General features: G+C 27.4%; 2 protein-coding genes across 3 annotated transcripts; both read right to left on the bottom strand.

Annotated features, from left to right (window-relative positions):
- Nucleotides 1–3,913: 3,913 nt before the first annotated feature.
- LOC107170251 (opsin, ultraviolet-sensitive-like) lies at nucleotides 3,914–15,311 on the bottom strand. The gene is made up of 8 exons (XM_089226236.1): nucleotides 15,120–15,311; nucleotides 14,608–14,805; nucleotides 13,106–13,318; nucleotides 11,467–11,597; nucleotides 7,947–8,119; nucleotides 7,180–7,340; nucleotides 6,565–6,666; nucleotides 3,914–4,236 (listed from the first exon to the last, which is right to left on the bottom strand). The coding sequence occupies exons 1-8, from the start codon at nucleotides 15,179–15,181 to the stop codon at nucleotides 4,143–4,145; spliced, it is 1,134 nt and encodes a 377-aa protein (XP_089082362.1). The 5' UTR covers nucleotides 15,182–15,311; the 3' UTR covers nucleotides 3,914–4,142.
- A 2,857-nt stretch (nucleotides 15,312–18,168) lies between these two features.
- On the bottom strand, nucleotides 18,169–22,777 carry LOC107170258 (nuclear pore complex protein Nup160 homolog). Of its 2 annotated transcripts, none has more exons than XM_015520333.2 (2): nucleotides 22,512–22,777; nucleotides 18,169–21,956 (listed from the first exon to the last, which is right to left on the bottom strand). In XM_015520333.2, the coding sequence occupies exon 2, from the start codon at nucleotides 21,949–21,951 to the stop codon at nucleotides 18,331–18,333; it is 3,621 nt and encodes a 1,206-aa protein (XP_015375819.1). In that variant the 5' UTR covers nucleotides 21,952–21,956; nucleotides 22,512–22,777; the 3' UTR covers nucleotides 18,169–18,330. The 2 variants fall into 2 exon arrangements, with proteins under 2 accessions (XP_015375819.1, XP_015375820.1); XM_015520334.2 differs by having other exon boundaries at nucleotides 22,516–22,777.
- Nucleotides 22,778–23,936: the final 1,159 nt, after the last annotated feature.

Genomic DNA, 23,936 nt, shown 5'->3' with positions numbered 1-23,936 from the left:
GCCTTCTAGATCCACCCGCTCAAAATGATCTTTGTGAAATATTTTATATAAACTAAAAATATTTAAAAAAAATAAAAAACTATCGAGTGTATAGTGAAAGTACTGAGGTTGCAAAAATAAACTCAATATGTATGCCACGTATTAACATGTAAGTTAAATAATTCTCTAACATTAATTCGATGTTAGATATTGTAAGTCTTCGTGATATAACAGATTTAAAAAAGCAATGTAATCATGTCATGCTCCTTGTGGAAGGGAATGTGGTAGTTGTATATCTATATAAACAGTAGAAAATATTCATTATAAAACTCATCGTCTCAGTATTATATTTTAATATAAATTACGTATAGTTTAATATACTTCATTCAGATATCAAACTAAATATCTTTTAATTTTTTTAATTACATATTTTATTTGTATTATCCTTGGATTGGATAGAATGTTATAAAAGGTAAGTTATGTAATATATATATGTATGTCTACTTATATTCTAAATTACTATACCTATTCAATATCCAACAGATTGTTCTCATCACTAAGAAATGTAAGAGGTGTTAAGGTGTTATAAATCTCTACTCGAAATGCCTTCTCCATGAAAATGTATTTTTGTTTTTTACAAAATTTACCTTTTCACTAGTATGATATTAGTATATGTATAATTTCTGAAAAATTGCTTTTAGTACAAGCCTAGCCCTCTGGCACAGCCTGAATTATTTGTTACACTAAATTCATTTACAAAGAATTTTGATCATTTTTGGAATACAAATAAAAAAATAAATTAAAACTATATATGTCTTACTTTTACTACTATAGGAATTAATACCTAATATACAAAACTATGAATGAATAAACCATTAGTTATTCTTACGAAAATTCAAATATTTAAAATCAAACATTTTTTTTAAGAACCTTACCCACTACTCACTAGGATTGACTCCGATATGTGGCATTCCACGTCTTACTTGTATTCATAAATTGTAACATAACAAATTTAAATAAAAGAATTCAATTAATTCATTTATTTTTAATATAATTTTTAATTAGACCCTATTATCAAGTGAGAAAATATATCATTTGGGCTATAGGTATTTTAATTTTGAAACAAGTTTGTATGAGAATTTTAAAAAGATTGTAATTTTCATAAAAATATAAATATCTACAAAATCCTACTACAGCGTGCTATAGAGTAAATGTCAATAAGACGGTCTGTCAGCCTATATTTCAAAGTAGGTTATTCTATATTTTTATTATTATTTTATTATTCGATGACTTATTATAACTTATAAGTATAATACAGTAGGTTGAACTATTTTTGCAAAACACAAATCACGTAATAACATACAACAATAATAATTAAGTGGCTTGGTGAGACGCGGTCGTACGCTCAATCTGCGGAAACGCATTGAGCGTATGTACCGGCCGCAGTTGCTAGCTCCCGGATGGGTGACCACCCGGGATTTTTAGCAACATATTCTTGCCACACATACACAAACACGTGTTACAACCATACCAACTCAAAAACCTACAGACAAATATACAAAAATAACTCCTACCGTACCACCCCCACACCCAATGGCCTATGTTGCCACGAGTTCCCCTCAAAAAAAAAAAAAAAAATTATAATTAAGTTTTACAATATTACAGGTTATTTTAATAACTTAAAAAGGTCAATAACAACGTACAGTAAAATGGTGTTAGAATATGATTGTGCAATGGTATAATAATAGCTTAAAATTGAAATAAATATTTTAAACATTTTATTGTGTATAAATAGTAAATACTAATTTACTTAGAGGTGAACAATTTTTAGTTCATATGAATATTTTTTTTTTGAATAAATAATAAAATAATTGGAATTGTTATTTTATGTTTAAATATCCATTTGATGTGTAACATAATACACTAACAATTTATTTTCAAACGATTTTTGTTGTTTTGTAATATTTCGTAAAATATTAATCGCGTGCAGAAACTTGAAAATTCTATAGTTACTTAAATAATAACTTTTTACTCACAATAAGTTTAAAATATTTATAGGCTTTTTAAATTTTTTTAGTATTTTTTGGAGTCAATTAATCGCGAATCCAATAAGCGGCGACAACTGCATATGAAATTTATCGTAAACGTTGCAAACATTTTAAAACTATTGTACATGTATTACACATGATGTGTATGTAAATATATGGAAATGGATAGAAAAATGTGACCAAGCATTCAACGAACTTAAACAAATTAGAATTTTGAAATCCCTAATAGTTTATTATACGAGATATATGTATTGTACCTAAATTATTATAACAAGCTTCCAATTAAACTCGTAGTATATGTATCATCGTATTATGCACTATATAGTTGTTATAGATACATTCGCTTGCATACCCAGATCCAATAGAAAATCAAGTATATAGCAATATAGCCACCTATGTTTTAAGACTTAAGAGCGTTTTCTGAGTCAGTGTGTGAATTCTAACAAATTGAAAAAGAAACTTTTGCAATTATTTACGGTGTTACAAGACTTTAGAAATAGGGGCAGTTGTCCACGTCTTAGAAGCAGACATTAAGCAAATAATTCTGCCTAAAACTATGATTAATCCTATCTAATAAGTACAAAAATTAAATAAACAAAAAGAGAATAGTTGTTATTGACATAGCAACGAGATAATTTATAATGAATATAATAAAAAAAAATCAGGTACCTACTTAATAAAAATATTTCCCAAAATTTTCCTTCGTAAAATCCTTCTCTTGACAATTACGAACAACTTAAAAAATATTTGGACCAATCGGCGTAACCGTTATCATTTGAATTACTATGCATTTTTCATCACACCATTTTTATTTAATATAAACTATATCTTCTTCTATTATCTATATACATATATATATATATATAAATGGATTTCTGTCTGTCTCTCTGTTTGTCCTTTATGCATTCCTAAACGGCTGGACTGATTGCAACAAAATTTGGTACCTACAGAAATATACTAGACCTATAGGCAGAAGATAGGCTAAATTAAAAAGCGATAGGCCCGGCCCCGGGAGGGCTCAAACAGACATTTTGAGATTTACAATGGTTGCTATTAGTGATGGTTACTTATTATCTTCTATCTATCTTCTATTTTCTTCTTCTATATATAATATATAAATGGATTTCTGTCTGTTTGTTTGTCATTTATACATTCCTAAACGGCTGGGCCGATTGCTATGAAATTTGGTACAGAGATATATTAGACTTATGGGCAGAAGATAGGCTAATTTAAAAAGTAATTGGCCCAAAAATTATTCAATTGAATGTTTGAATCATCGGACTTTTCTTGATAAAACGAATAAAATTACATAATAATAAACTAAATTGAATATTGAGCTATACTTAGTATATTGTAACCATTATCTATCTATATAAAAATATATTGCTAGCATAATCACAGAAAATAAATTTAACACACAATTTGAGACATATAAGAAGTAGGATTTTTAACGGTCTACGAAGTGCACGAGTTCAGCTAGTAGATAATATGAATGAATAATGTCCATCAAATTAATTATGTGGCGCGGTGTCTGGCCAGTGTCACTAGTTCCCGGACGAACCTAACCTAATCAACCGTTACTCCACACGTCCACACAATAGCTAATTGCCAATGGCCATAGCTGCCGGGCTCATGATCAATAAAAATAATAATAATTCTGTTCGGTAAAATAATTTTACATTTATAATATTATATAGGTAAATTAATATATCATATTTTTCCTAATTTTCAAAATTAAGTTTTATCGGTTTAGCTATATATAATTTTACAATTCAGAAATTCTATCAATGACAGTACCTATACTTACCTAACCCATTTCATTATTCACTTGACAACTATTTTTTTTTTTAAGTTTACATAATCGGTATGGAACAGGTATACTGAAAATTATTTCTTACGGTTTTTATTTTTCAATCAATCTAAAGTAGGTCAAATAAACGTTACATATCAATTTTAAATAAATAGAAAATGTATAGGTACTCATTGGTGTAGACAGTTAAATAAAATGTATGGATTATAGTTATATTTTACAAAACACACGTTCAATTATTTATCTATTATTAGTTTTCATTAATTCGTAATTATAAACCTATTTTAATAATTGGTAGGTATATATTAAGCAGTTGTAGTAGTTGTAGATTGAGTCTCAGATGCTGTTGGTGGCTTTTCATTGATTCCAAGACATGGAACGCGTTTTGATAATTCCAATCTAAAAAAAAAAAATTAATTTAATTGTATAGAATAAGGTATAATCGATTAAATATACTTCTATACTCATAAAATAAATGTTTTTGTAATATTATGTTTGTGTAACTAATAACTACCTATAATACATGGTTATATTGTGTATAAGGACGATAAGTGGATATTCATGAGTCATGATTCATCATAGACATTACTACCTTACATTTTTAAATTTACTAATTTAATGAATTATGTTAAAATAATATAGCCAAATAGGTCCCTAACCTAATTAAATAATATTGATAATATTTACTATTCACCAATTCATAACTATTTAAGACAATATAGAAACTGCATGCATCATTATTGTATCGTGTCTATTAATGTAAAACTGTAAACTCAATTGATAGCTGTGCAGCCACATATTATAGACTTACGTAATATCAATATATCATCGATAGAGACTGAATGTTGGTAACTTTTGAATTTTTATTTGTTAAGCCATAGACGATTCTTTTCTAGTTTAAAATGTGCTCTAATAATATACGAACCAATATAAATAAATTTTATTTTGTATTTTTAGTATTTTTTTTGTCTTTAGGTCATTTTTGTGACTTTTAAGGTTATTTTTTGATGTTTTATGGTATTTTTACTTTTTTTTAACAATCTACAGACATTTTACAATTTAACTATTTTTTATCATTATAATATTTTTTTACTTTTCACAAGGCATTAGTCACAAAGTTATCCAACTACTTCTGTAAAATGAATTCAAAAAAAAATTATTGCAAAAAAATTAAACAACGTTGTATTGCTTGACATTTTTTTTTTTTTAGTAGGTACCTATTTCGTAAATTAGGTAATATAAAAATGTCGATTTTGAATGCAACTACGCAACTACAGTACTACACTTTAATTTTGTACTGAAATATAAGAAATGATTATTTTTAAATGTGGTTAGAAATTATTTGCAATTAATTTCCTAAATGTTGAAGTTAATTTGGAAAATATTGTACAATAAAAGCCCCCCCCCCCCCTGTTAACTAAAATTGGTGAAAGTTTTACTAAAAATTTTCTTTTTTTTATTATTTGCTATTTGTCTAGCTAGTAAATATTATTGTAGATTCGTAACAAATAGGATTAAGTAAAAAATCTGTATATGAGTTGATTCCCCGGTTCAATAAATATTATTTTCAATGTTTAGTTAAATATTCAGCCTATTAGAAACACTAGAAACACCACGAGGAAATTGACTGACAAGTTTCTCAAAAATTTTGTTCTCTTCAGTTTTTTTAGTACAAAATTATTAGTAAAAAATTTAGTTATTTGCTAAAAATTTATAACACAATGTTTTTAAAAATTGGTCATTTGAATTTGAATTACTAGTATGGCAGTATACCATGACAATGCTTCTCTCGAAAAAGTGACGTTCGAACTCAATACGGTCATGCAGTCTATTGATATACATCAATAAAGAATCAACTTGTACACAAAGTAGGTCTCGGGAATAAATTTACTTACTGCGATTGACAGGACATCACGAAGTTTGACCCCAAAACGTATAATGTAGTAAATGTACCTACTTAGAATTAATTTACGATAGTTAGGTAGCAGAGAGGGGGGATGATGTTACATCACGACATTATAAAGTGATAGGTATTTAAAAAAAATCAATATCATGCTATTTGTACCTTTATATTATCTTATATTTATATAAAATAGTTGTTTGTATTTAATTTTTTTTTTATACTGCAGAGAGAAAATGCTGCAGTTTCCTGTCGTAAAGAATTCACCGTAAAATTATAATATTTTATTATTAGCAATACTCATATTTCCAAAATAAACATATTTTAACCTAATCAAAAGTTAGATTTTTAAAATAATATGCAATTCAGTATAAATCTCTAAAACAAAAAAATAAAAAGTACTTAGTAATTTTATATACAGATTGCAAACTTAATAATACATTTAGATACATATATAATTACAGTCGTGTATGTTAAGTAGTAACAACATTTATGATTAACTACGTGCAGGAGGTGGGACTTATCAATTCAACTTAAACATTTTGTAGAAAAGATGATGTTGGAGTGTTAAAATATTGTTTAAAAAAGTTAAATAAAAAATAAGTTTAGCAATATTAAGCTTTAATAAGATAATATTTATCTATACTACTTACTACTATACCTAGATACATAACTGAATTATCATAAAAATAAAATTTTTATTATTTTTAAATAAAACTATCCATCATTTAATACACTAAGTTATATCTATACATTTACTTTATTAATGCTTATTTTTCTAGCCATTTAAATATAATTTATTTTACTAATAATAATCATAAGTTCACCTGTATCTTGGATGACTTATTGCATACACATAAGGATCGAAACAAGCCACAGTCTTGCAAAATATCGCTGGTATCATTGTGATACCGGGTGTCAGCAATGATCTTGAAGTATAAAAACGACATTGATCAGTGATTATTAGGTACATGGTAAATTTAATAATATTTTTGATTTGGTGATCACATGTATTAATATGGTGTATCCGAGAAAGGGTTAAGAAGGTTGTAATCTTCCTAAGAAATTGTTAAATAATGAAAAAAATGTATTAATAAATCATTTTTAGATAAAATTTGTCAACAATTAATTTTCAAAAAAATTCTGGAAACGCCAATGATGCATTACATCATATAACAATGATGGTCATAGGCACAAATAGTGTTTGAAATCTGGGGGGGGGGGGCTGAATCTGTAGCTCAGATCAGGATACTGAATACTCTTATGATGCTTTTATGTGTATATCATGTAGTAAAATCATTTGTTTTTGGGGGGCTAATCCCTCTATACCCCCTTTTTGCGCCTATGATAATGGTACAAGTTTATTTTAAAAACTTAATTAATAAGTAAGTAGTTTAATAAACAGGAAATATTTAAAGATTAGAAAGTTTTACAAATCATACCGATCTCCAAAAGCACCAATCATAGCGACCACAGCGTATGGTGTCCAAGAAGCTATAAATAGGCAACAAATAGTGATAGCTGCTTTTGCAATCCTTACTTCCGCCGATTGAGCGTTTGCATCTTGATTACTTCGCAACGAGTCTACGTTCATTTTTTTAGCCTTAATGTCAAGATTAATAAATATATTTAAAATTAAATATATTCTGGGAAAGATATTTCAAGGCGTTATACACTTTACGCATTAAAATTATATATGTGTAACTGGCTATAAAATATCGAATAATGTAGGTATTTATAATCAATATTTGTCATGGTATGAAAAATCATAAATAATAAAAAAATCATATAACTTAAATCACTAAATTAAATAAAAGATAGGTAGGTACTATTGCGTGGTGCACATAACCTCTAAATAATTTGCACTTTTCCGAAGCTTATAGAAAGTTTAGTGGGTAGTAGTTATAATAATAATTATAAAATGTAAATAATAATATTATTAGGCAATATATAGTATCACTTATTAGCTTTAAAAATATTAAATAACATATTTTTCCCGTATTAAGAATATCACTTACCACGCCAGTACCTACCCATAATCTACAACGAATAAGAAATTAATTAACTATCATATGAATAAAGAATAAATAGTTATAACTTAACCTATAGTTATATCAAATACAATGATTTATCATTATTGATTTTGTTAAGTAGATAGCTATATATTTTGTATTTTAAAAAACTCTTGTGCCATAAAAGTATAAACTACCTGTTCTCGAAGTGCTTTTTCATGGTTGAAGACATGACTAACGATTTGCGAGTAGAAAAATATGACTAATGAAACCGGTATTACATAACAAATAACAAACATAATTCCAATGAAAGCTCTAGTTTCGTCAGTTGGAGTTAAATAGTCAATGGTACAACTTGTCAAATACCCCTCTGAAATAAACAATACAGTCTTGATAATAATTTTAAACGACTTAAATAAGTTTACTAAGTTTTTAAACAAACAGCAGAAGAATTACATTATTAATCTATAGAGTATAGAGGCTATCATATTCAGATTGTATCTGATTAATATTGTAAACTCCAGAGTGCATACCTACAAAGGATGGTAGTCAAAACTTGCTCAGATAGTCTTTCTCTTACACCTTTTTTTATATTCTATGAAATTATGTTATTTTTTTGTAAAAGCTTAAAAAAATAATATTTTTGTTGATATTCATAAAAATATGTTGTTATTTCATTATACATTATAATTGATTAAATAGAATATACATTTAAAAAAATAAAATAGGTAGGTACCCATGAATACAGCAATGATTTTCGGATTTGATATAAAACAATTAGGTACCTATGTACTCAGTGGCGTAATTACGGGGGTGCCTGACGGTGCACTTGCACCTCCTAGTATTATGTGGCAGGTGCAAAGATAAGCTTTTATACCTGCAGACGCTGAACTTAATACCTATTAAAATACAATACATACTATATTTCATTGATTTGTTGAATTTTTTATAAACTACTTTAAAAATTTTGTTATCACTTTAAATTATAGTTAATTTCAATACCTTAATATTATATTTTTAATGTATTATGGTACAGATATACCACATAACAATGCTTAAAATATACATATTTTGATATTTGTTTATGTTATATTGTTATCAAATATAATAAAAGATACCTACCTATATACTAAGTATAGTAAACGCGAGCAAAGCGATTAGCTTTAAATATGACTTAATTTGTCATTACAATTATTGGACCGATAAAAGTTTTGCACCTACTGAAATGTAATGAAATTACACCAATATGTATGTAAGTACCTACTACATAACACTGATGGACAACTGGCGGCCTGAGTACCTTTTTTCTGGCTTTTGCTACATTTTAAAATTGCTACAATTTTAACGTTTACCTATCTGTATTTATAAATTATAATATTCGTACTGACGTAGATGATACATTCGTACAACAATTCTATAACAGTTGAAATTGAAAATCAAGATACATAAAATTATGTGATTGGCAAACAGATCCACTTTGATCTACAAGAGAAATTGACGTGCGCTGTTAAATAAAAATTAGCCGGTAAAAAATTAGGTACCTCTCCGTTGAAAAATATCCACTCTCGCTAGATTTGGCATCAACACTATTATCTGTGTATTTGTAAATATAATGTATCTAAATTTTCTAATATGAAACATATCAAATCAAACATAAAATGTCTGACAGATGGTGAGTTGGCTGTATCCGAATCGCATTTTGCATCCCAAAAATAACAAAAATGTCCGAATTGCATGCGACGTCTTGAGAGGCTTGTAAAAATTGCATGCCACACCTTATATTCCTTATATATTTCTTAGAAGAGTATGCCGTATAACCACAAGTTTATTCATCATGCACTTACATGCACAATTTAAACTTTATTTTTGAATTTCCTGCACATGATAAATAAACTTGTGCAAGGTACATGGCATAACTCATACCTCTCTAAGACGTGACATGCAATTTGGACAGACCCCTTTACTAGGTGGTATGCAATTCGGACAGACCCCTTTAAGAGATAGCATGCAATTTGGACATTTAAATTTATGTTTATTTTTTTACCATGCAATTCGGATACACCAGATAAGTTAGGTCACCTTTTACATAATGTTTCCACTTCCGAAATGGAAGTTGATTTTTCTGCGTAATCATCTGCGGTCACTTAACCCCAAAACTCATATTGAATAAGTTGTAAGAACCACAAATAATAAATAGGTACTAATTATACTAATTATTAATATTTACATTCAATGACCTTTTGTTTTGCTTTCTATGCTCTAGCCTGCTAGATTTAAATTTTCTAAAAATTGGCTTTCAATATCTTTGAGTGCTTATTAGTACCTATATTAAAATTATATCAAATATTAAGTACCTATTGTATATTATATGCATAAGATATTAAGACATACACAATTAATAATATTGCTAATTGTCTATCTCATCTTCACTTGATAAAATAATAAGCCAGATCCACATTGACCACACTCCATAGTAAGTACCACACAATAATAGTAAAACACGAAATTCCTAATTCCCATCATCACTGCAGAAGAATAAATAGATCAACTGATTAAAAGTTTAAAATACTTGAGTTTTAAATTTAAATTTAATTATTTTAATACCTATACAATAAATGTTGAAATAAAATGTACCTATAATATACCTGTAAATATATGTGTACCTCGTATGTACGAGTATACGTTTTAAACGATTCATAACTCATAAGAAATGTATTGCGAAGCTTACAGATTTGACAGACTTTACTAAGCCATAACTAAGCTTTTGAATTTGGAAGGCTAGAATTCAGGTTTTAACCTAAAATTATTTTTTCATACACTGATGAAGTGATGATTAATGACCATTTTCTTTTAGGTAATTAGGTTATTATAAATAAATTAAAACACATGGTGCTTACTGTTTACCTAAAGTTATGTTTTTTGCTGCTAATCCCCTTTCACCATACAAAAGTTATGTTATACTTACAGTCTACACTACTATGTAGACAACCTTCTACCAAAACCTATATATATTTTTTTTATTAATTAGAAAATATTTACAATCTGTAAACAATTAATACAATAAATAAATTCAAAAACCTATTAGATACCTATATTAATATATAATGATTATGAAAGTAGTATAAATTACATAATAATATGTTAATAGTGAATTATTAGAAAAAGCTTTTGCTCAAGAATCCGGTAAAAGATCAATTACGTATAGATAGGTATGTATTAAACTGATTTGAAGCACCCACAATTTAAATTTAAATTCGTTATATTTTTATTGAATTATACATATATTTTTTTAATTTGATTTTAGTTTATATACACAATTTTTATATAGATACTAGAGCAGTAGAGTAGGTACGTGAAAACACTAAGAATATATAGTTTTAGAAATGTACTTGCCTAGTTAATATATAGGTATTATAAAATATTGTAAAAACAATAACTTCCATACTTCAAATAGTAATAGTTAAAAGTATAAGTTAAAAATATTATTGTTATTTTTTATTTATTATGTTCACAACGTGTATCATTAAAAATCTATAGGTATTTTATATAGGAATTAGGAATTATGTTTTTTTCTTGAAATATCCAATTTTTAATTTTAGCTTTTTGGCTTTTTAACTTTAGGTACCTACGTAACATTTTTTAAATAAAATAATACAAATCTGATTTAATATATGCCTAGTATATACGTACATATTATATTAAATATTAATGACTAACCTGGTACATAACGATTCCACTTTTCAGTTAAAGGTAAGAGGCCCCATGGCAAAGTATAAGTCCAAATACATATGATTAAAAAAAATGCTCTACCATAAGTCATACGTCCATCGAATGGTTTTGCTATCGTACTAAAAAATGAAATGTTATATTAAAAACACATTTTCAAACCAAACGTTTATTGTATCAAACATTTTAATACAAGGTTATTATTTTTATCCTACACCAAGTTAATGCAAATAAATCTTATACCAACAGTATGGACTATAATATTATATATAACCTAATATGTGTAATGGCTAACTTGATATTATAATTGATATGTTAAAAGTGGATTCATTTAACGCCGAATGATAAATTTAAAAAATAATACAAAATTTAACTTGGTGAAAATTAAAAAGTTTAAACAGATATATTATTATGTAATTTATTACAATAGCTTATTAGATAAGATTAGGAACGGATAGATAGTATTTAGTAGTAAGAGGACGCAATACTCGCGTATTAAATTTACGTAAGTATTCACCTGCACAGCTAAACTATAAGTATATAGTAGTATAGTTACTAAATTTAGGTACCTATACTAAAGTATACTTTAGGTATACTAAATACTAACAGTCGTGATTACTTTTTATAGGTAAATTCCAAATGCCATTGCAAATGGTAATAGATAATAATAAATAATAGGTTTATAGTAATATATTATATACGTACTATATAGATACCTATTGTAGACGAAGCGTAGGGGAATTGTAAGTTCCTACACGAGAGTAACAGGTAAAGAATTACATACCTACGTTGATTCCTACATATATGATATGTAGGTAAGTTTTTACACGGTAAAAAAAGATACCTACATATGTATAAAAAATATGCTATATTTTATATAGTATTATAAGTTTTATTATACATTTTAATAGTAAGAAAAAATATTTATATGTACTACGTTTTCATACTATTATAGCTATAATAAGTTATCAAATTGATGATTTAAAATTATATTTAGAAAAATATAATAGTGTGGGATAAGTGATGAAATAATATATAAATATATAATCACACTTGTTTCAATATATATATACATGATGCCTGTAAAACTATTAAAGTAAGGAATCTATGAATATAGATTATAACGACAGCGTATCGATTAATCTGACAAGATAACTTATACATTAAAAACTTATAATTATAAATCTATTATTATATAGAATGCAGTACCTACTTATATATTTTTTACAATTATGAATTATTCGTATTATTATTATGTTAAAATGTATGCCAATTTCATATGACATAACTGATATTAGATTGATAACTTATAAATTATATATATACCTATTATATTTATATATAATAATATACGCAGTGTGGGAACTTACATATGTACCTTATTATATCGTGTAGGAACGTATACATTCGTCCTACTTAAATGGCACCTAAGTGACTATGATGGTACTTGCCTACACCAAAAACAAAAATATATCGATAGGTACTCCAATAACAATTACCTTTTACCTATAATATGTTTACATAAAATACAACTGCTAAGTAGAAAGGAGAAAGTAAGGAAATAATTTGAAAATGGTCCAGGATAAAGTTAGAAGAAATCAGGTAGTTATTAGGTAGGTACGTATTTTACCTAAATCTGTCGTATGCAATTGCAGCATTCGTAGCACTCGCCCCGAGGCCGCTGAAAGCTCCGGCCACACCAAATAACTGGCAAAGAAAATGGCCTTGATAACCGCGATTTATAGAACTGTATATGAAAACTGGTGATTTCGCCATCATCACGAAATCACATAATGCTAAATTGATTACGAATATATTTGACGGTGTTCGCAATGGCTTTGCTCTGAAATAAATTATTCAATTGTAACTTTATTTGTTGTATGTACTATGTAATGTAACCTATGTCCTATACTTAATAGGTACTACCTGGCTATAGTGTCAAATAAGTAAGAACATTTCCTCCACTCAACACGTCCACAATGCATTTTATGCATTTTATTTAACATTTATGGTTGAATTTTACACAGATTGTAAATATTTACTTTCTTAATAAAAAAATAAAACACGTTTTGGATAAATAGGTGGGTACTGAATACTGATAATACATTTGATACTGAATTTTCAATAAAATTTCAAAGATACATAATAAAAAATTAAGTGCCTATTTACTATATTATTAATAATCAAGGTTAGATTCAAATATCAATTTTGATTTATTATTTACAACGATAACTACAGACACATTGCTATTGATATAGAACTTGAATGAATCGAAATATACATAAAATTATCCGCAAAAAATATTTTAGTAGAATAAACGTAATTTTATTATTTTTGAAAAATTCCAAACAAATTTTATGTCTAAGTCTAACCAACCCGTTTATTGGATGTTTCTCATTCTATAACTAGGTAGGTATAATAGGTACGTATAGATACTTACTGGTCTTGGGGTGTATGCAATAACTAATAGGTATAACTTTCAGTGCCTACCTAGTACCTGATGAAAATCAATTTTCTTTTTCTTTAATAAAATATTTATAAGATATATAATAATTAGCTATCAGCTATGTATTACAAGAATCCTCACTATCGAAATAATAGATAACTATTAACTATTATATTCATTTGGTATAGCACCACGCACCCGCAACACTCCACTCCGCCAATCTAAACTTTAAATGCTTATAACTCATAAACTACTCGTTAAAAATTCGATTTTTAAGTATCAAAATACTTAGAAAAATATTCTGCTTTGAAATATGAAATTAAAACTCTAGGTTGTCATTCAAAAAAGTAAAAAACTTAAAAAATGATAAGGATAAAAAATATTTAAAAATATAATTTTTTAATAAAAACGTTGGTTTTTGAACAACTTGAAACTATGTAAAAAAATATTTTCAAAAACATTTGTAATTTTTGAAATAATGAGTGTTCAATGATAAAAGAATCACCCGGTATATTGTACTATATTTACAACATATTATATACTCAATGGTATAATGTACCTATATTATATTGAATAATACATTGATATTCATGAATTCATGATGTAAACCTTCTGTGCAGTAGGTAGGTAATGGTATTTTTTGTATGAATATAAAATAATATAGGTACATAAAGGTAGATACTTACACACAGAATATCCATATGACCAAACCATTTCCAAATAAAGCGACTATCATAAAAATTGTGTACATAAATGCTAAATAGTAATGTTGCAACGCACTGGGTTCTTGGTATTTTAACCAATGTTCTGGGATGTGGATGAGATCTTCGGCTGGAAGGTTCCAACCCAACAAGTGAGTTTCACCTACTTCGTTTTCCATCAAGCTAAAATTTGTATAAAAACAAGTCTGATGTACATATAGGTATTTTATATTTACTGTGTGTATTAAAAGAGAAAATAATAAAGAACTTTAGACTTTTTTCATATATAATAGAAATTATGCAATTTATATTTATATTTGAAAAATTAAATAATTTAATTAAAGTTGTATATTTTGAAATAAGAGAGACTGTGCTAATGATATAATAACGCGGCCTTGGGATTAGAACAGTAATAAACAATTTCCTCGACAATATTATGTACTGCACTCGAATGCAAGAGGCTTAATTTTTTTTCTCTCGATAATATGTTTGCGTACCCCAATTGTGGCAGAGGTCTTGATACGGTACGGTTGAAGTCCATTATTAGAGTTGGTGACATATTGCGATGATGGTTATAAATTATTATGCGTGGACTGGTTGTGTACGCGTTCCGGAGTCCGGACAACTAAAACACTACCTAGGTACTATAAACTGTACACGTCCGGAACAGACGGTATTTTTTAAGCCACCCGCAGTTTATATTTATATACGTACTTAAGGGCTGCAGGGAGGTTTATATGGTAGGGCACACATGCTGTGGATTGCAGGCGGGGTGACTAGCAGGATTAACCGTAGTCGTCGCCGTAGCCTATCAAATGATTAATCCCCGACTAATATTTATTTTTATTTTTTACGCATAAGGTTATAATATCTATAGTTTTTTTCCAGGTAGTTAGTTTAATAATGACATAATACGTTGAAATCGCATAAAACGAATACGAGCAGAGACTATAATATGTATAGGTAGTATATAATATAAGATTATCATACTATTAGAACGTACCAATACATCAGTTAAATTTGAATTTAATACTCTGCACAGGTTATTTTTTTTTTCCAGGGAACGGTTTCATTTTTAAATGTTTATAATATTAAGGTAGGTATACATATTATTCTCTTAATCACTTATTATTTAACTAGGGGTAAGTAGTACTTATTATTTTTTCATAATTCTCCTCACGTATGTTATAAACAACACCTATAAGTAAAACTGTTCATAGACTTTCGTTTTTTAAATATCAATCTGCAAACAGTTTTATTTTTAGTTCTGCGCCTATCTGCAACTAAAAAAAAATAAATAGATATGTTTTGACATGTGGCACATGAGTAATAAGCTAATTACTAATAAATAATATTAAATGTATCTACACTAGGAAATTATATTTAGTAATTATTTTAACATTAAATATTTATCATCTTGAAAAATTAACCCATTTAAACAATTTAATTATGTACGATTTGATATCATTAAAAATAGATATGTAGATTTATATAATTATATTAATAACTATTTTAGATTTAGAACGATGAATGGAATAGTTTTACAAAGATAACATGATTGTTTTTATATTTTATTTGTTGTGTATATATACTTTTTAATACTGTAGGTAAATGAATATTCCAAAAAATACTAGCAAAACTAGTTTTTAACAAATCGTTTTTGGTTTTTGCTGTTCCTACCTAATTCAAACCCTATTTACTAGACACGAATTGTTAACCAAATATTTAGATGACATTTTTATAGGCAAAATATAATTTTCAAAATACTTTGGCTCTTTTTCTGCCATTAATAAACATTTTGAAAAATTTATTTTTTCTATTAATGTAGGTATTATAACATTTTATTATAATATTTTTATTTTAGAGTAGCCAAATAGCATAACATTTAATAAAAGCAGGCTTATAAGTTCTTCTTATAGCAAGAATAAAAATAAAGTGGGCAAGACACTACCACTCTGTTATACATTAAGTTTCATGTAATTGGTTGGTCAAAGTTTAATTCAATGATTATAATATATGATATAAAATCATTGTACACGAACGAAAAAACGATACAGAGTGAAAATGACGAAATTAAACAATAATATCAAACCTATTATATCTAGATATTATCTTAGGAACCTATTTTCTACTCTTCTATAATAATGTAAGTTTTCTTCATATGTAAAATAAACAGTCTAAATTTGAAGTTACTGATTTGGATTATTGTTTTCTGGATATTTATTAGTGAATATTACAATTACAAAACAATTTACTCAAATCCCATGTTAGTAAATTAGTCAGCACCTAGCTATACATATATTTATGTTTATAAATATCTATGGTCATAAAATGATTTCCTGTACAACTGCTTAGTAGGAACCTACTTGATAATATCAATGAATTTAAAGGTTAATTAATGGGTACATATATTATTATTTAGTATATACTTATGTATAATTTGTAAGAAATATTAAATAAAAATGCATGAGTATCATATCCTTCAAGACTCATAATTTACAATGGGAGGATAATTGTAGTATTATTGGTTTGTAAATAAAAGTACTTAATGATTAAGAATAGTGCACATATTGTAATTGATTGTATAAAACCAAAGAATTAAAATGATTAAATATTTCAAAGGCTTCTTTTTTTATATACAAAAACTGAATACAGTTTTATAGGATTGAAATTGCAGTATGGCTTCATTTAATCATATATCAAAAAATAATGTAAGTAAATAGAAGCCATTAGCAATATATATTTATTTTTTAACACGCTAGAGATACTCTGTATTGTTAAGAATCAAAAACTTGTTAATTATTTATAAGAATAAAATTAGGCTTTTAGGTTTGTTATTATTAAAATGTATGAAACATGTTTTAAACATTGACAAAATCATGAATACACTGTGATTGTTGTTAAATTTAAAAAAAGGTAAATTAATATTTAACGAAATAAATCATTTGTATTGATAAGTTTAAAAGTGATGAAAATAAATAGAGGCACTGAAAAATACCTATTCTCAGCACTAATTTTTTTTTTATGTAATGAAAATGCCCTTGGATTTTAATTGATTGGTTTATAATAATTTTATGATGATATTTCTTGACAGATAAATTTGATATGACATATAATATTATATACCTACTATAAGCAGTTATTAATAATAAACTTGATTAGTGTTAAGACAGAAGAATACAACATAAGCTATAAAGGACATAGAATCAACAGATTTAAAATATAGTATAAAGATTTTTTAAATTATTATTCTCAAGCTTAACCACAAGATTCTTATACACAGATAAGTGTATGTGATGTAAAAATTACGATAAAACAATGAAACAATATACAAATATATGATCAAGGTGTATTTAACATAAAAAAAAATATACCCTAGATATGATAATTAAACTATACATTAATCATTATAGTGATCATTGTTAGTAAAAACACAGTAAACATACTGACATCAATAAAACTAAGCATTAAACATAAGTATTTTATTAAAGCAGATAACTTCTTTGACATTCTTCTAAATGTGTACGAATAAACAACCATAATGCATTAAACAGATAAAAATATTTTATTTTTATTTAAAACTGTTTCACAATGCGTATATATTATACATTAGAAGTTAGTACATAGATTAAAAATAAATTGACATTGTACTTAATCAAAAAATATATTAAATAACTTGTTTGTAAAAAATATAAAACTTATTACTTTTTAATCAAAACACTTATTATTTACTTTAGTGTTTGTATTTTCTTGTGCTACAATTGTATCATAAAATATTTTATATTTATTAAGAACCTCATCACCAACCTGTAATTTATTATGTTTTAAATTTACAATAACACATTCTATGATATCTACAGGTATTGTATTACCAAATGCTTGTACAGAACCACCACTACTAATTTCTTTTTCAAAAAGTTCTAATATTAAATCTGCACAGTTAATCAATTCTCCATAACTTAAGTATAATTGTAACAATTCACCAACATTTCTTTCTTTGAATGTTTTGACAATCCAACTAGGTAAAAATGTTTTATGTCTAAGTAGCTCATCAGCTACATGATAATGCATCAATGTTCTTCCTTTTTCTTCATACCTGTTTACTAATGTCTCCAAAAAATGCCAAGCTATTTTTCCACTATCAATGCCATCACCACTGACTCCATTGTCAGCTAACCAAATCCACGCTTTATCGCGCTCTTCAGAATCTGTGAGGGACAAACATGTTTTTACCAACTCTCTTAATGGCCGATAAAGTGATAAATTCCACATTTTAGACAAACGCATTACATCTTTATACTTATGTTTCATTAACAATACAGAAACCACACTTTGAACGTCCATATTGATTGTAGATTCTTCAATTTCCTGACGAGCTCGAGCCAACCAACATAACTTCTTAAGATGCTCAATTTGTATTAATCCATTTTGAACATTATTAGTTTCTGAGAGAAAAGGTAATGAAACTGTTACAAACCAAGCATCACTAGGACTCAAAACTTCTAAGTATAAAAGTGATAGTCTTAAATATTGTTCTTGGGCTACACATGTGTCAGCTCGTAAATATAATTCATAAAATGTCATGGATAGTTTTTTATACTTTCCATATTTATCATGAATTGAACATAAAAACATGTAATAAGGATCTGCATCTACATTAGACAAAGATCGTGCTTTTTTTAGTACTATGTCTTCTACTGAGCTTTGTAAGCCATAAAAATTAAAACTCAGGAGTTCTTCTTTTTCATCATTTTCTAGTAATGTTAAGACAAAAGTATGCAAACAATTCAATTTTCGATCTTGATCTTTTAAACATGAAATATTGTCGAATGCACTTTTGTAGTCTTTCAATTTTAAATTATTAAGAAAAATATTGGAATAGAACATTGATATCATGTTTTTATCCCCAGCATGTTTACATATTCGTAATACATAATTTCCAAGGTTTACTGCATGATCATAGTAATTATATTTTTCAAAGAGAGTGATAGCTTTAAGAAAATCGTTTGTATTTTTTTTTAAATCACTTTTAAGTATCCTAAGTGCTTTATCTGGATCATTATTCAACATGTATGAGATAATTAATGTTTCTTCCCATTTACTATGGTCTAATAATTGCGCCATTTGTTGTATGAAACTGTATTGTTTCTCTTGTAATAAGAATTCTACAAGAATAGAAGCGTCAATAAGTGGCCAAGTGTAATTTAATAACCCATCAATATAATCCATAAATGGTTCTCTGGCTAACAATGTATTAGAAGAGATCATTTTTTCAAATAACTTTATATCATGTGAAAATAAAGCCTGAATCCAATAGCTATAAGTAAGATTACTAGCATCAACAACATACTCTTTTGTTTGTCCATAATTCTTGGAATTCAACTCCATAAATGTAAACAATCTACAACACAAGTCAAAACGTGTCACCGCTATTTGATGAAAACTGTGAGAAACAACACTGATACCTAATCTACTTCTAAAACATCTTGAATGTTGTGTAACTTGCATATCTTCATCTGTCTCTGGATCAGCATGCAGCATCTTAATTAATATACGAGCAGTATCAAGAACATTACATCCATTTAAAAATAATGATATGATTGGATCGTTACTATTAAACATATAAGACTTTCTAACCAATTCCAAAAAGCCATTTGGGGACATATTTATATCTAAAAACAAACTGAATTTATTTGTTGGTTCTGACATTAACACATTGAGTAAATTATTCAATTTACTTTCATTATCAGGATTTTTAAATGACAATATCTTGTTTTCAATTTCATCTGATGGCCGTAAAAAGCATAAACTTGAATTTGTTACAACAACTAGTAAAAACGATGGTGGCCCCAACCATATAAGTCCAAGAGGAGCTAATCTTTTACGACGATAATCTAAACAACTTTTATAAAAACTGGCACTGCACTGTTCAATAAGTTGCATTTGTGACTCAATATCTGAAGAGTCATATTTATCCATTTCCTGAGCAACTTTTGTGTCAATTGCATTACTTATCTTGGTACGGTAATCAGTCACAAATTCAAACCCATCAGAAGTATCATATACAGCAATAGCATTTTTCAAATCATCGTCTGTAAAATAAGTAGAAGATGAAAATATTCTATCTAAATAAATTTGTTTTGAGTTAGAAGAATACTGAGTAGGTTGTTCAAAAGCAGTAGTATCTAAAGAACAGTTTTTCCATCTGCCATTCCTGATATTTACAGATTTGACACAAGCAGTGTCTTTTCCAGTTCTCCATATGCACCAAATTTCATTACCATACAATGACATATCAACTAGTCTACTGTTCACGGGTGAGAGTACATAAAACTTTTGCTGAAGCTTAAACATACCATGGTCAGTGCATGGTTCAAGAACCACAAATGTTGAACTTTCTGATAAACTAAGGTAAATAGTAAGTAAAAGTTTATCATCAAAACATTTGTGAATAATGTGTGGTCTTGAACCGTTCTCTGTAGAAGCCGCATATATTTTCTTCATATCCATTATATGAATATATACAGATTTATCAATTGACCAAACTTTTAATTCACATGTATCATCGAGAGAGTAAACATATATATCTTGTTGAAACGGATGTACAGCTAAACTGTTTATAACTGGGTTCTCAATATGTGTAGAAAAAACCTTGGTTATATTTGAAAGCATTCGAGGTACAGCAGATTCTTGACAAATTTCTTTTAAGGTGGGTAGTCCAGAAATATACTCCATACGTATATAAAGCATGACATTGTTTTGTAGAGCTATTATAAATATAGCATCATGTTTTTGATCTAAACAAGAAGCAGCTGAATATGGATGACTAAGTTCTGCATTATACGAATAAAATGTTGCTGGATCATCAATAGATGGTATGTTAAAATTTGAAAATATCGAAGAATCCAATAATACATTTTCATTTTCATTATCTTTATTCAGACGATTTGGTCTTGGAAACGTCAATCGGTGACAACTACATGCTGTTGGCACTAATAAAACAACAGATTCCGATGTCTCATATACAGAGATTCCACTTTCTAATACAGGTGAATCGCGAAAATGTATACGCACCTGGTTTTCTGTTAGATTCATATCTAAGCTATGTTCAACTAATTCAAGTTTATCATACAGAACACGCCAAAATATAAAACGGTTAGGAATATCTTTGAAACAGTGTCCACCTGATCGAGGCAGAGTACTTTCATCACGTAGTGTAGTTGAAGCGCCTTCAGGATTAATCAAAATTTCCCTCCATTCATTTGATTGAAAATGTTCAGTAACTACTTGTTTATAGATGGTATCCATGTATGGATTATCAATATCCATATTCTCTAAAAAAAATAATACAAGTAATATTAGATGGAAAAAAAACTAAATGTTATAAATAGCAATTGAATACACCTAATAGTAATTATAATTTTTAAGAAAAAAAACAAAGAAAAATAATAGCAACTAGTAAAAACTTGATATTAGGTAGATACATATAAGTAAAATAGATACTAATTTATCAACATAATTTTAACTATGAGAATAAACATGCCTAAAATAATTGAGTCTAACGATATTATACCTCATTTGAACACTAATCCCAAAATAGAAAGTTATATCCATCTAACAAGATTATTTTCTCAATCATTAGTTTTTTTAAATTGATCTTACCTATTAAGGAATATCGGATAGCTAATGAAATAAGATGAATGTTACAAAATAATAACAAAGTGGGAATACAACAAGACTAAAACAGAAAAATATATACATTTAGAGATATGAATCAGAATCAAGGAAAACTAATTTGACCATACATTTTAGATTTATAAACAAGTAGAAAGAATAATAAATAAAAAAATAAAGAACTATAATATACTATAATATTGTAACCGACTTACCTACCGTTTTTAATGACACGTTATGAATCACTTTAAGTTTTAACAAAATCACAAACTTAAGTCTTCAGTGTTGAGAGCACATTTTGAGTATTTGCACAGTCGTTAATCGTTTAATGTTGCTACTTAAATATTTAAATCGTAGAATATCTCATATATTCTGTGGTTAAATTACCAAGTCAAGCTCAAGTGCTCAAGATACTCCGGTTCCAGATAATCGTTAATAATTGTTTGTTTTCGTTGTGGACTTGCGGTAACCACAATTCACAAATCACAAGGAGGGAAATTAATTCTAATTGTTAACGCTTATCACAAATACGTTAGCATGGATATTACTTTTTGTCCCGACATCACTTTCACCTACGTTCTTATATTCTGGGATAATATCTGTAGTTCCGCGAGACATTTGTTCTAAAAAAGTTCGGTACTAGCACCAAAGCTATAAAGCTATAATAATATAATCTCTTAAAATTTTAATAACAGAAACCATTATACATTTTTACCTTATTTTGAGAAAGATTTTTTTAGGGCCGGTTAAAATCCTAAAACTCGGTGGGCCGGCCAATTCCTTGCCTAACCGGCGCTGCTCATAGAACGATTTTCTTATTTTATTGTTATTCTAATAGAATATCTGATGATATACTTTAAACTTTTTCTAAATGTTTATTTTATCATTTTCTCTACATGATTACATTTAAAAAATATTTTTACTTGTTTTGAGCTATTTATAAACATTTTTATTTTTCAATTTTATTAGTTTTTTTATAAATATTAATAAACAAATATTGTTATAGGTCCAAATGCTTGAAAAATCTCTTACAAGGCTCTTTATAAGTTTTTATAATAATAATTGAGAATTATTAAAAATACGTATGCACAATTTTTTCACAATTATTTAAAATTGAAGTTTTGAAAATATTCGAAAACTTGCAAATTATTTTGTAGTTGTTAACTTGCAAAATTTAAATAAATGTAAAATGTATCGAGTATAATGAGTTTTGTCGAGCTTTTTCTTCTCTCCAAAAACCAGGAATCAAATCACTTCGCTCTTCTATATTAATGTTCTATAGGAGGTGCATATATTTAAAAATATATAACCTTTCCGAAACATAAAATAATTTTGTAAGCAACAATTCTTGGTACATTTTTCTGGATCTAACCCTATAGGTCTTTTTAGTACACGCGCGAAATTTAACAGGAAGCAACCCAAATTCGTCCTCTACAACTCTAAAACTCGACAAAGTCTAATATTATAATAATGCAATTTGGCTTGGGCTGGTTTCGAAAAGGAAACGGTTTCATAAGATATTTTTTCAAAGAAAAGCATTGTCACCAACGAATAACGATAACAAAAATGGCACTGAATTTTATTGGCCACGTAATCGTTGTTTAGGTTAAGTTATATTCAAAGTGTTATTTCCGATAGCT

This window comes from Diuraphis noxia, unplaced genomic scaffold (genome assembly GCF_037042655.1).
Source record: "Diuraphis noxia isolate RWA-SAM2 unplaced genomic scaffold, SU_Dnox_SAM2 contig0004, whole genome shotgun sequence".
Taxonomy (NCBI): Eukaryota; Metazoa; Arthropoda; class Insecta; order Hemiptera; family Aphididae; genus Diuraphis; species Diuraphis noxia.
The sequence above is the reverse complement of the archived record's forward strand: the minus strand, read 5'-3'. Positions and strand labels throughout refer to the sequence as shown.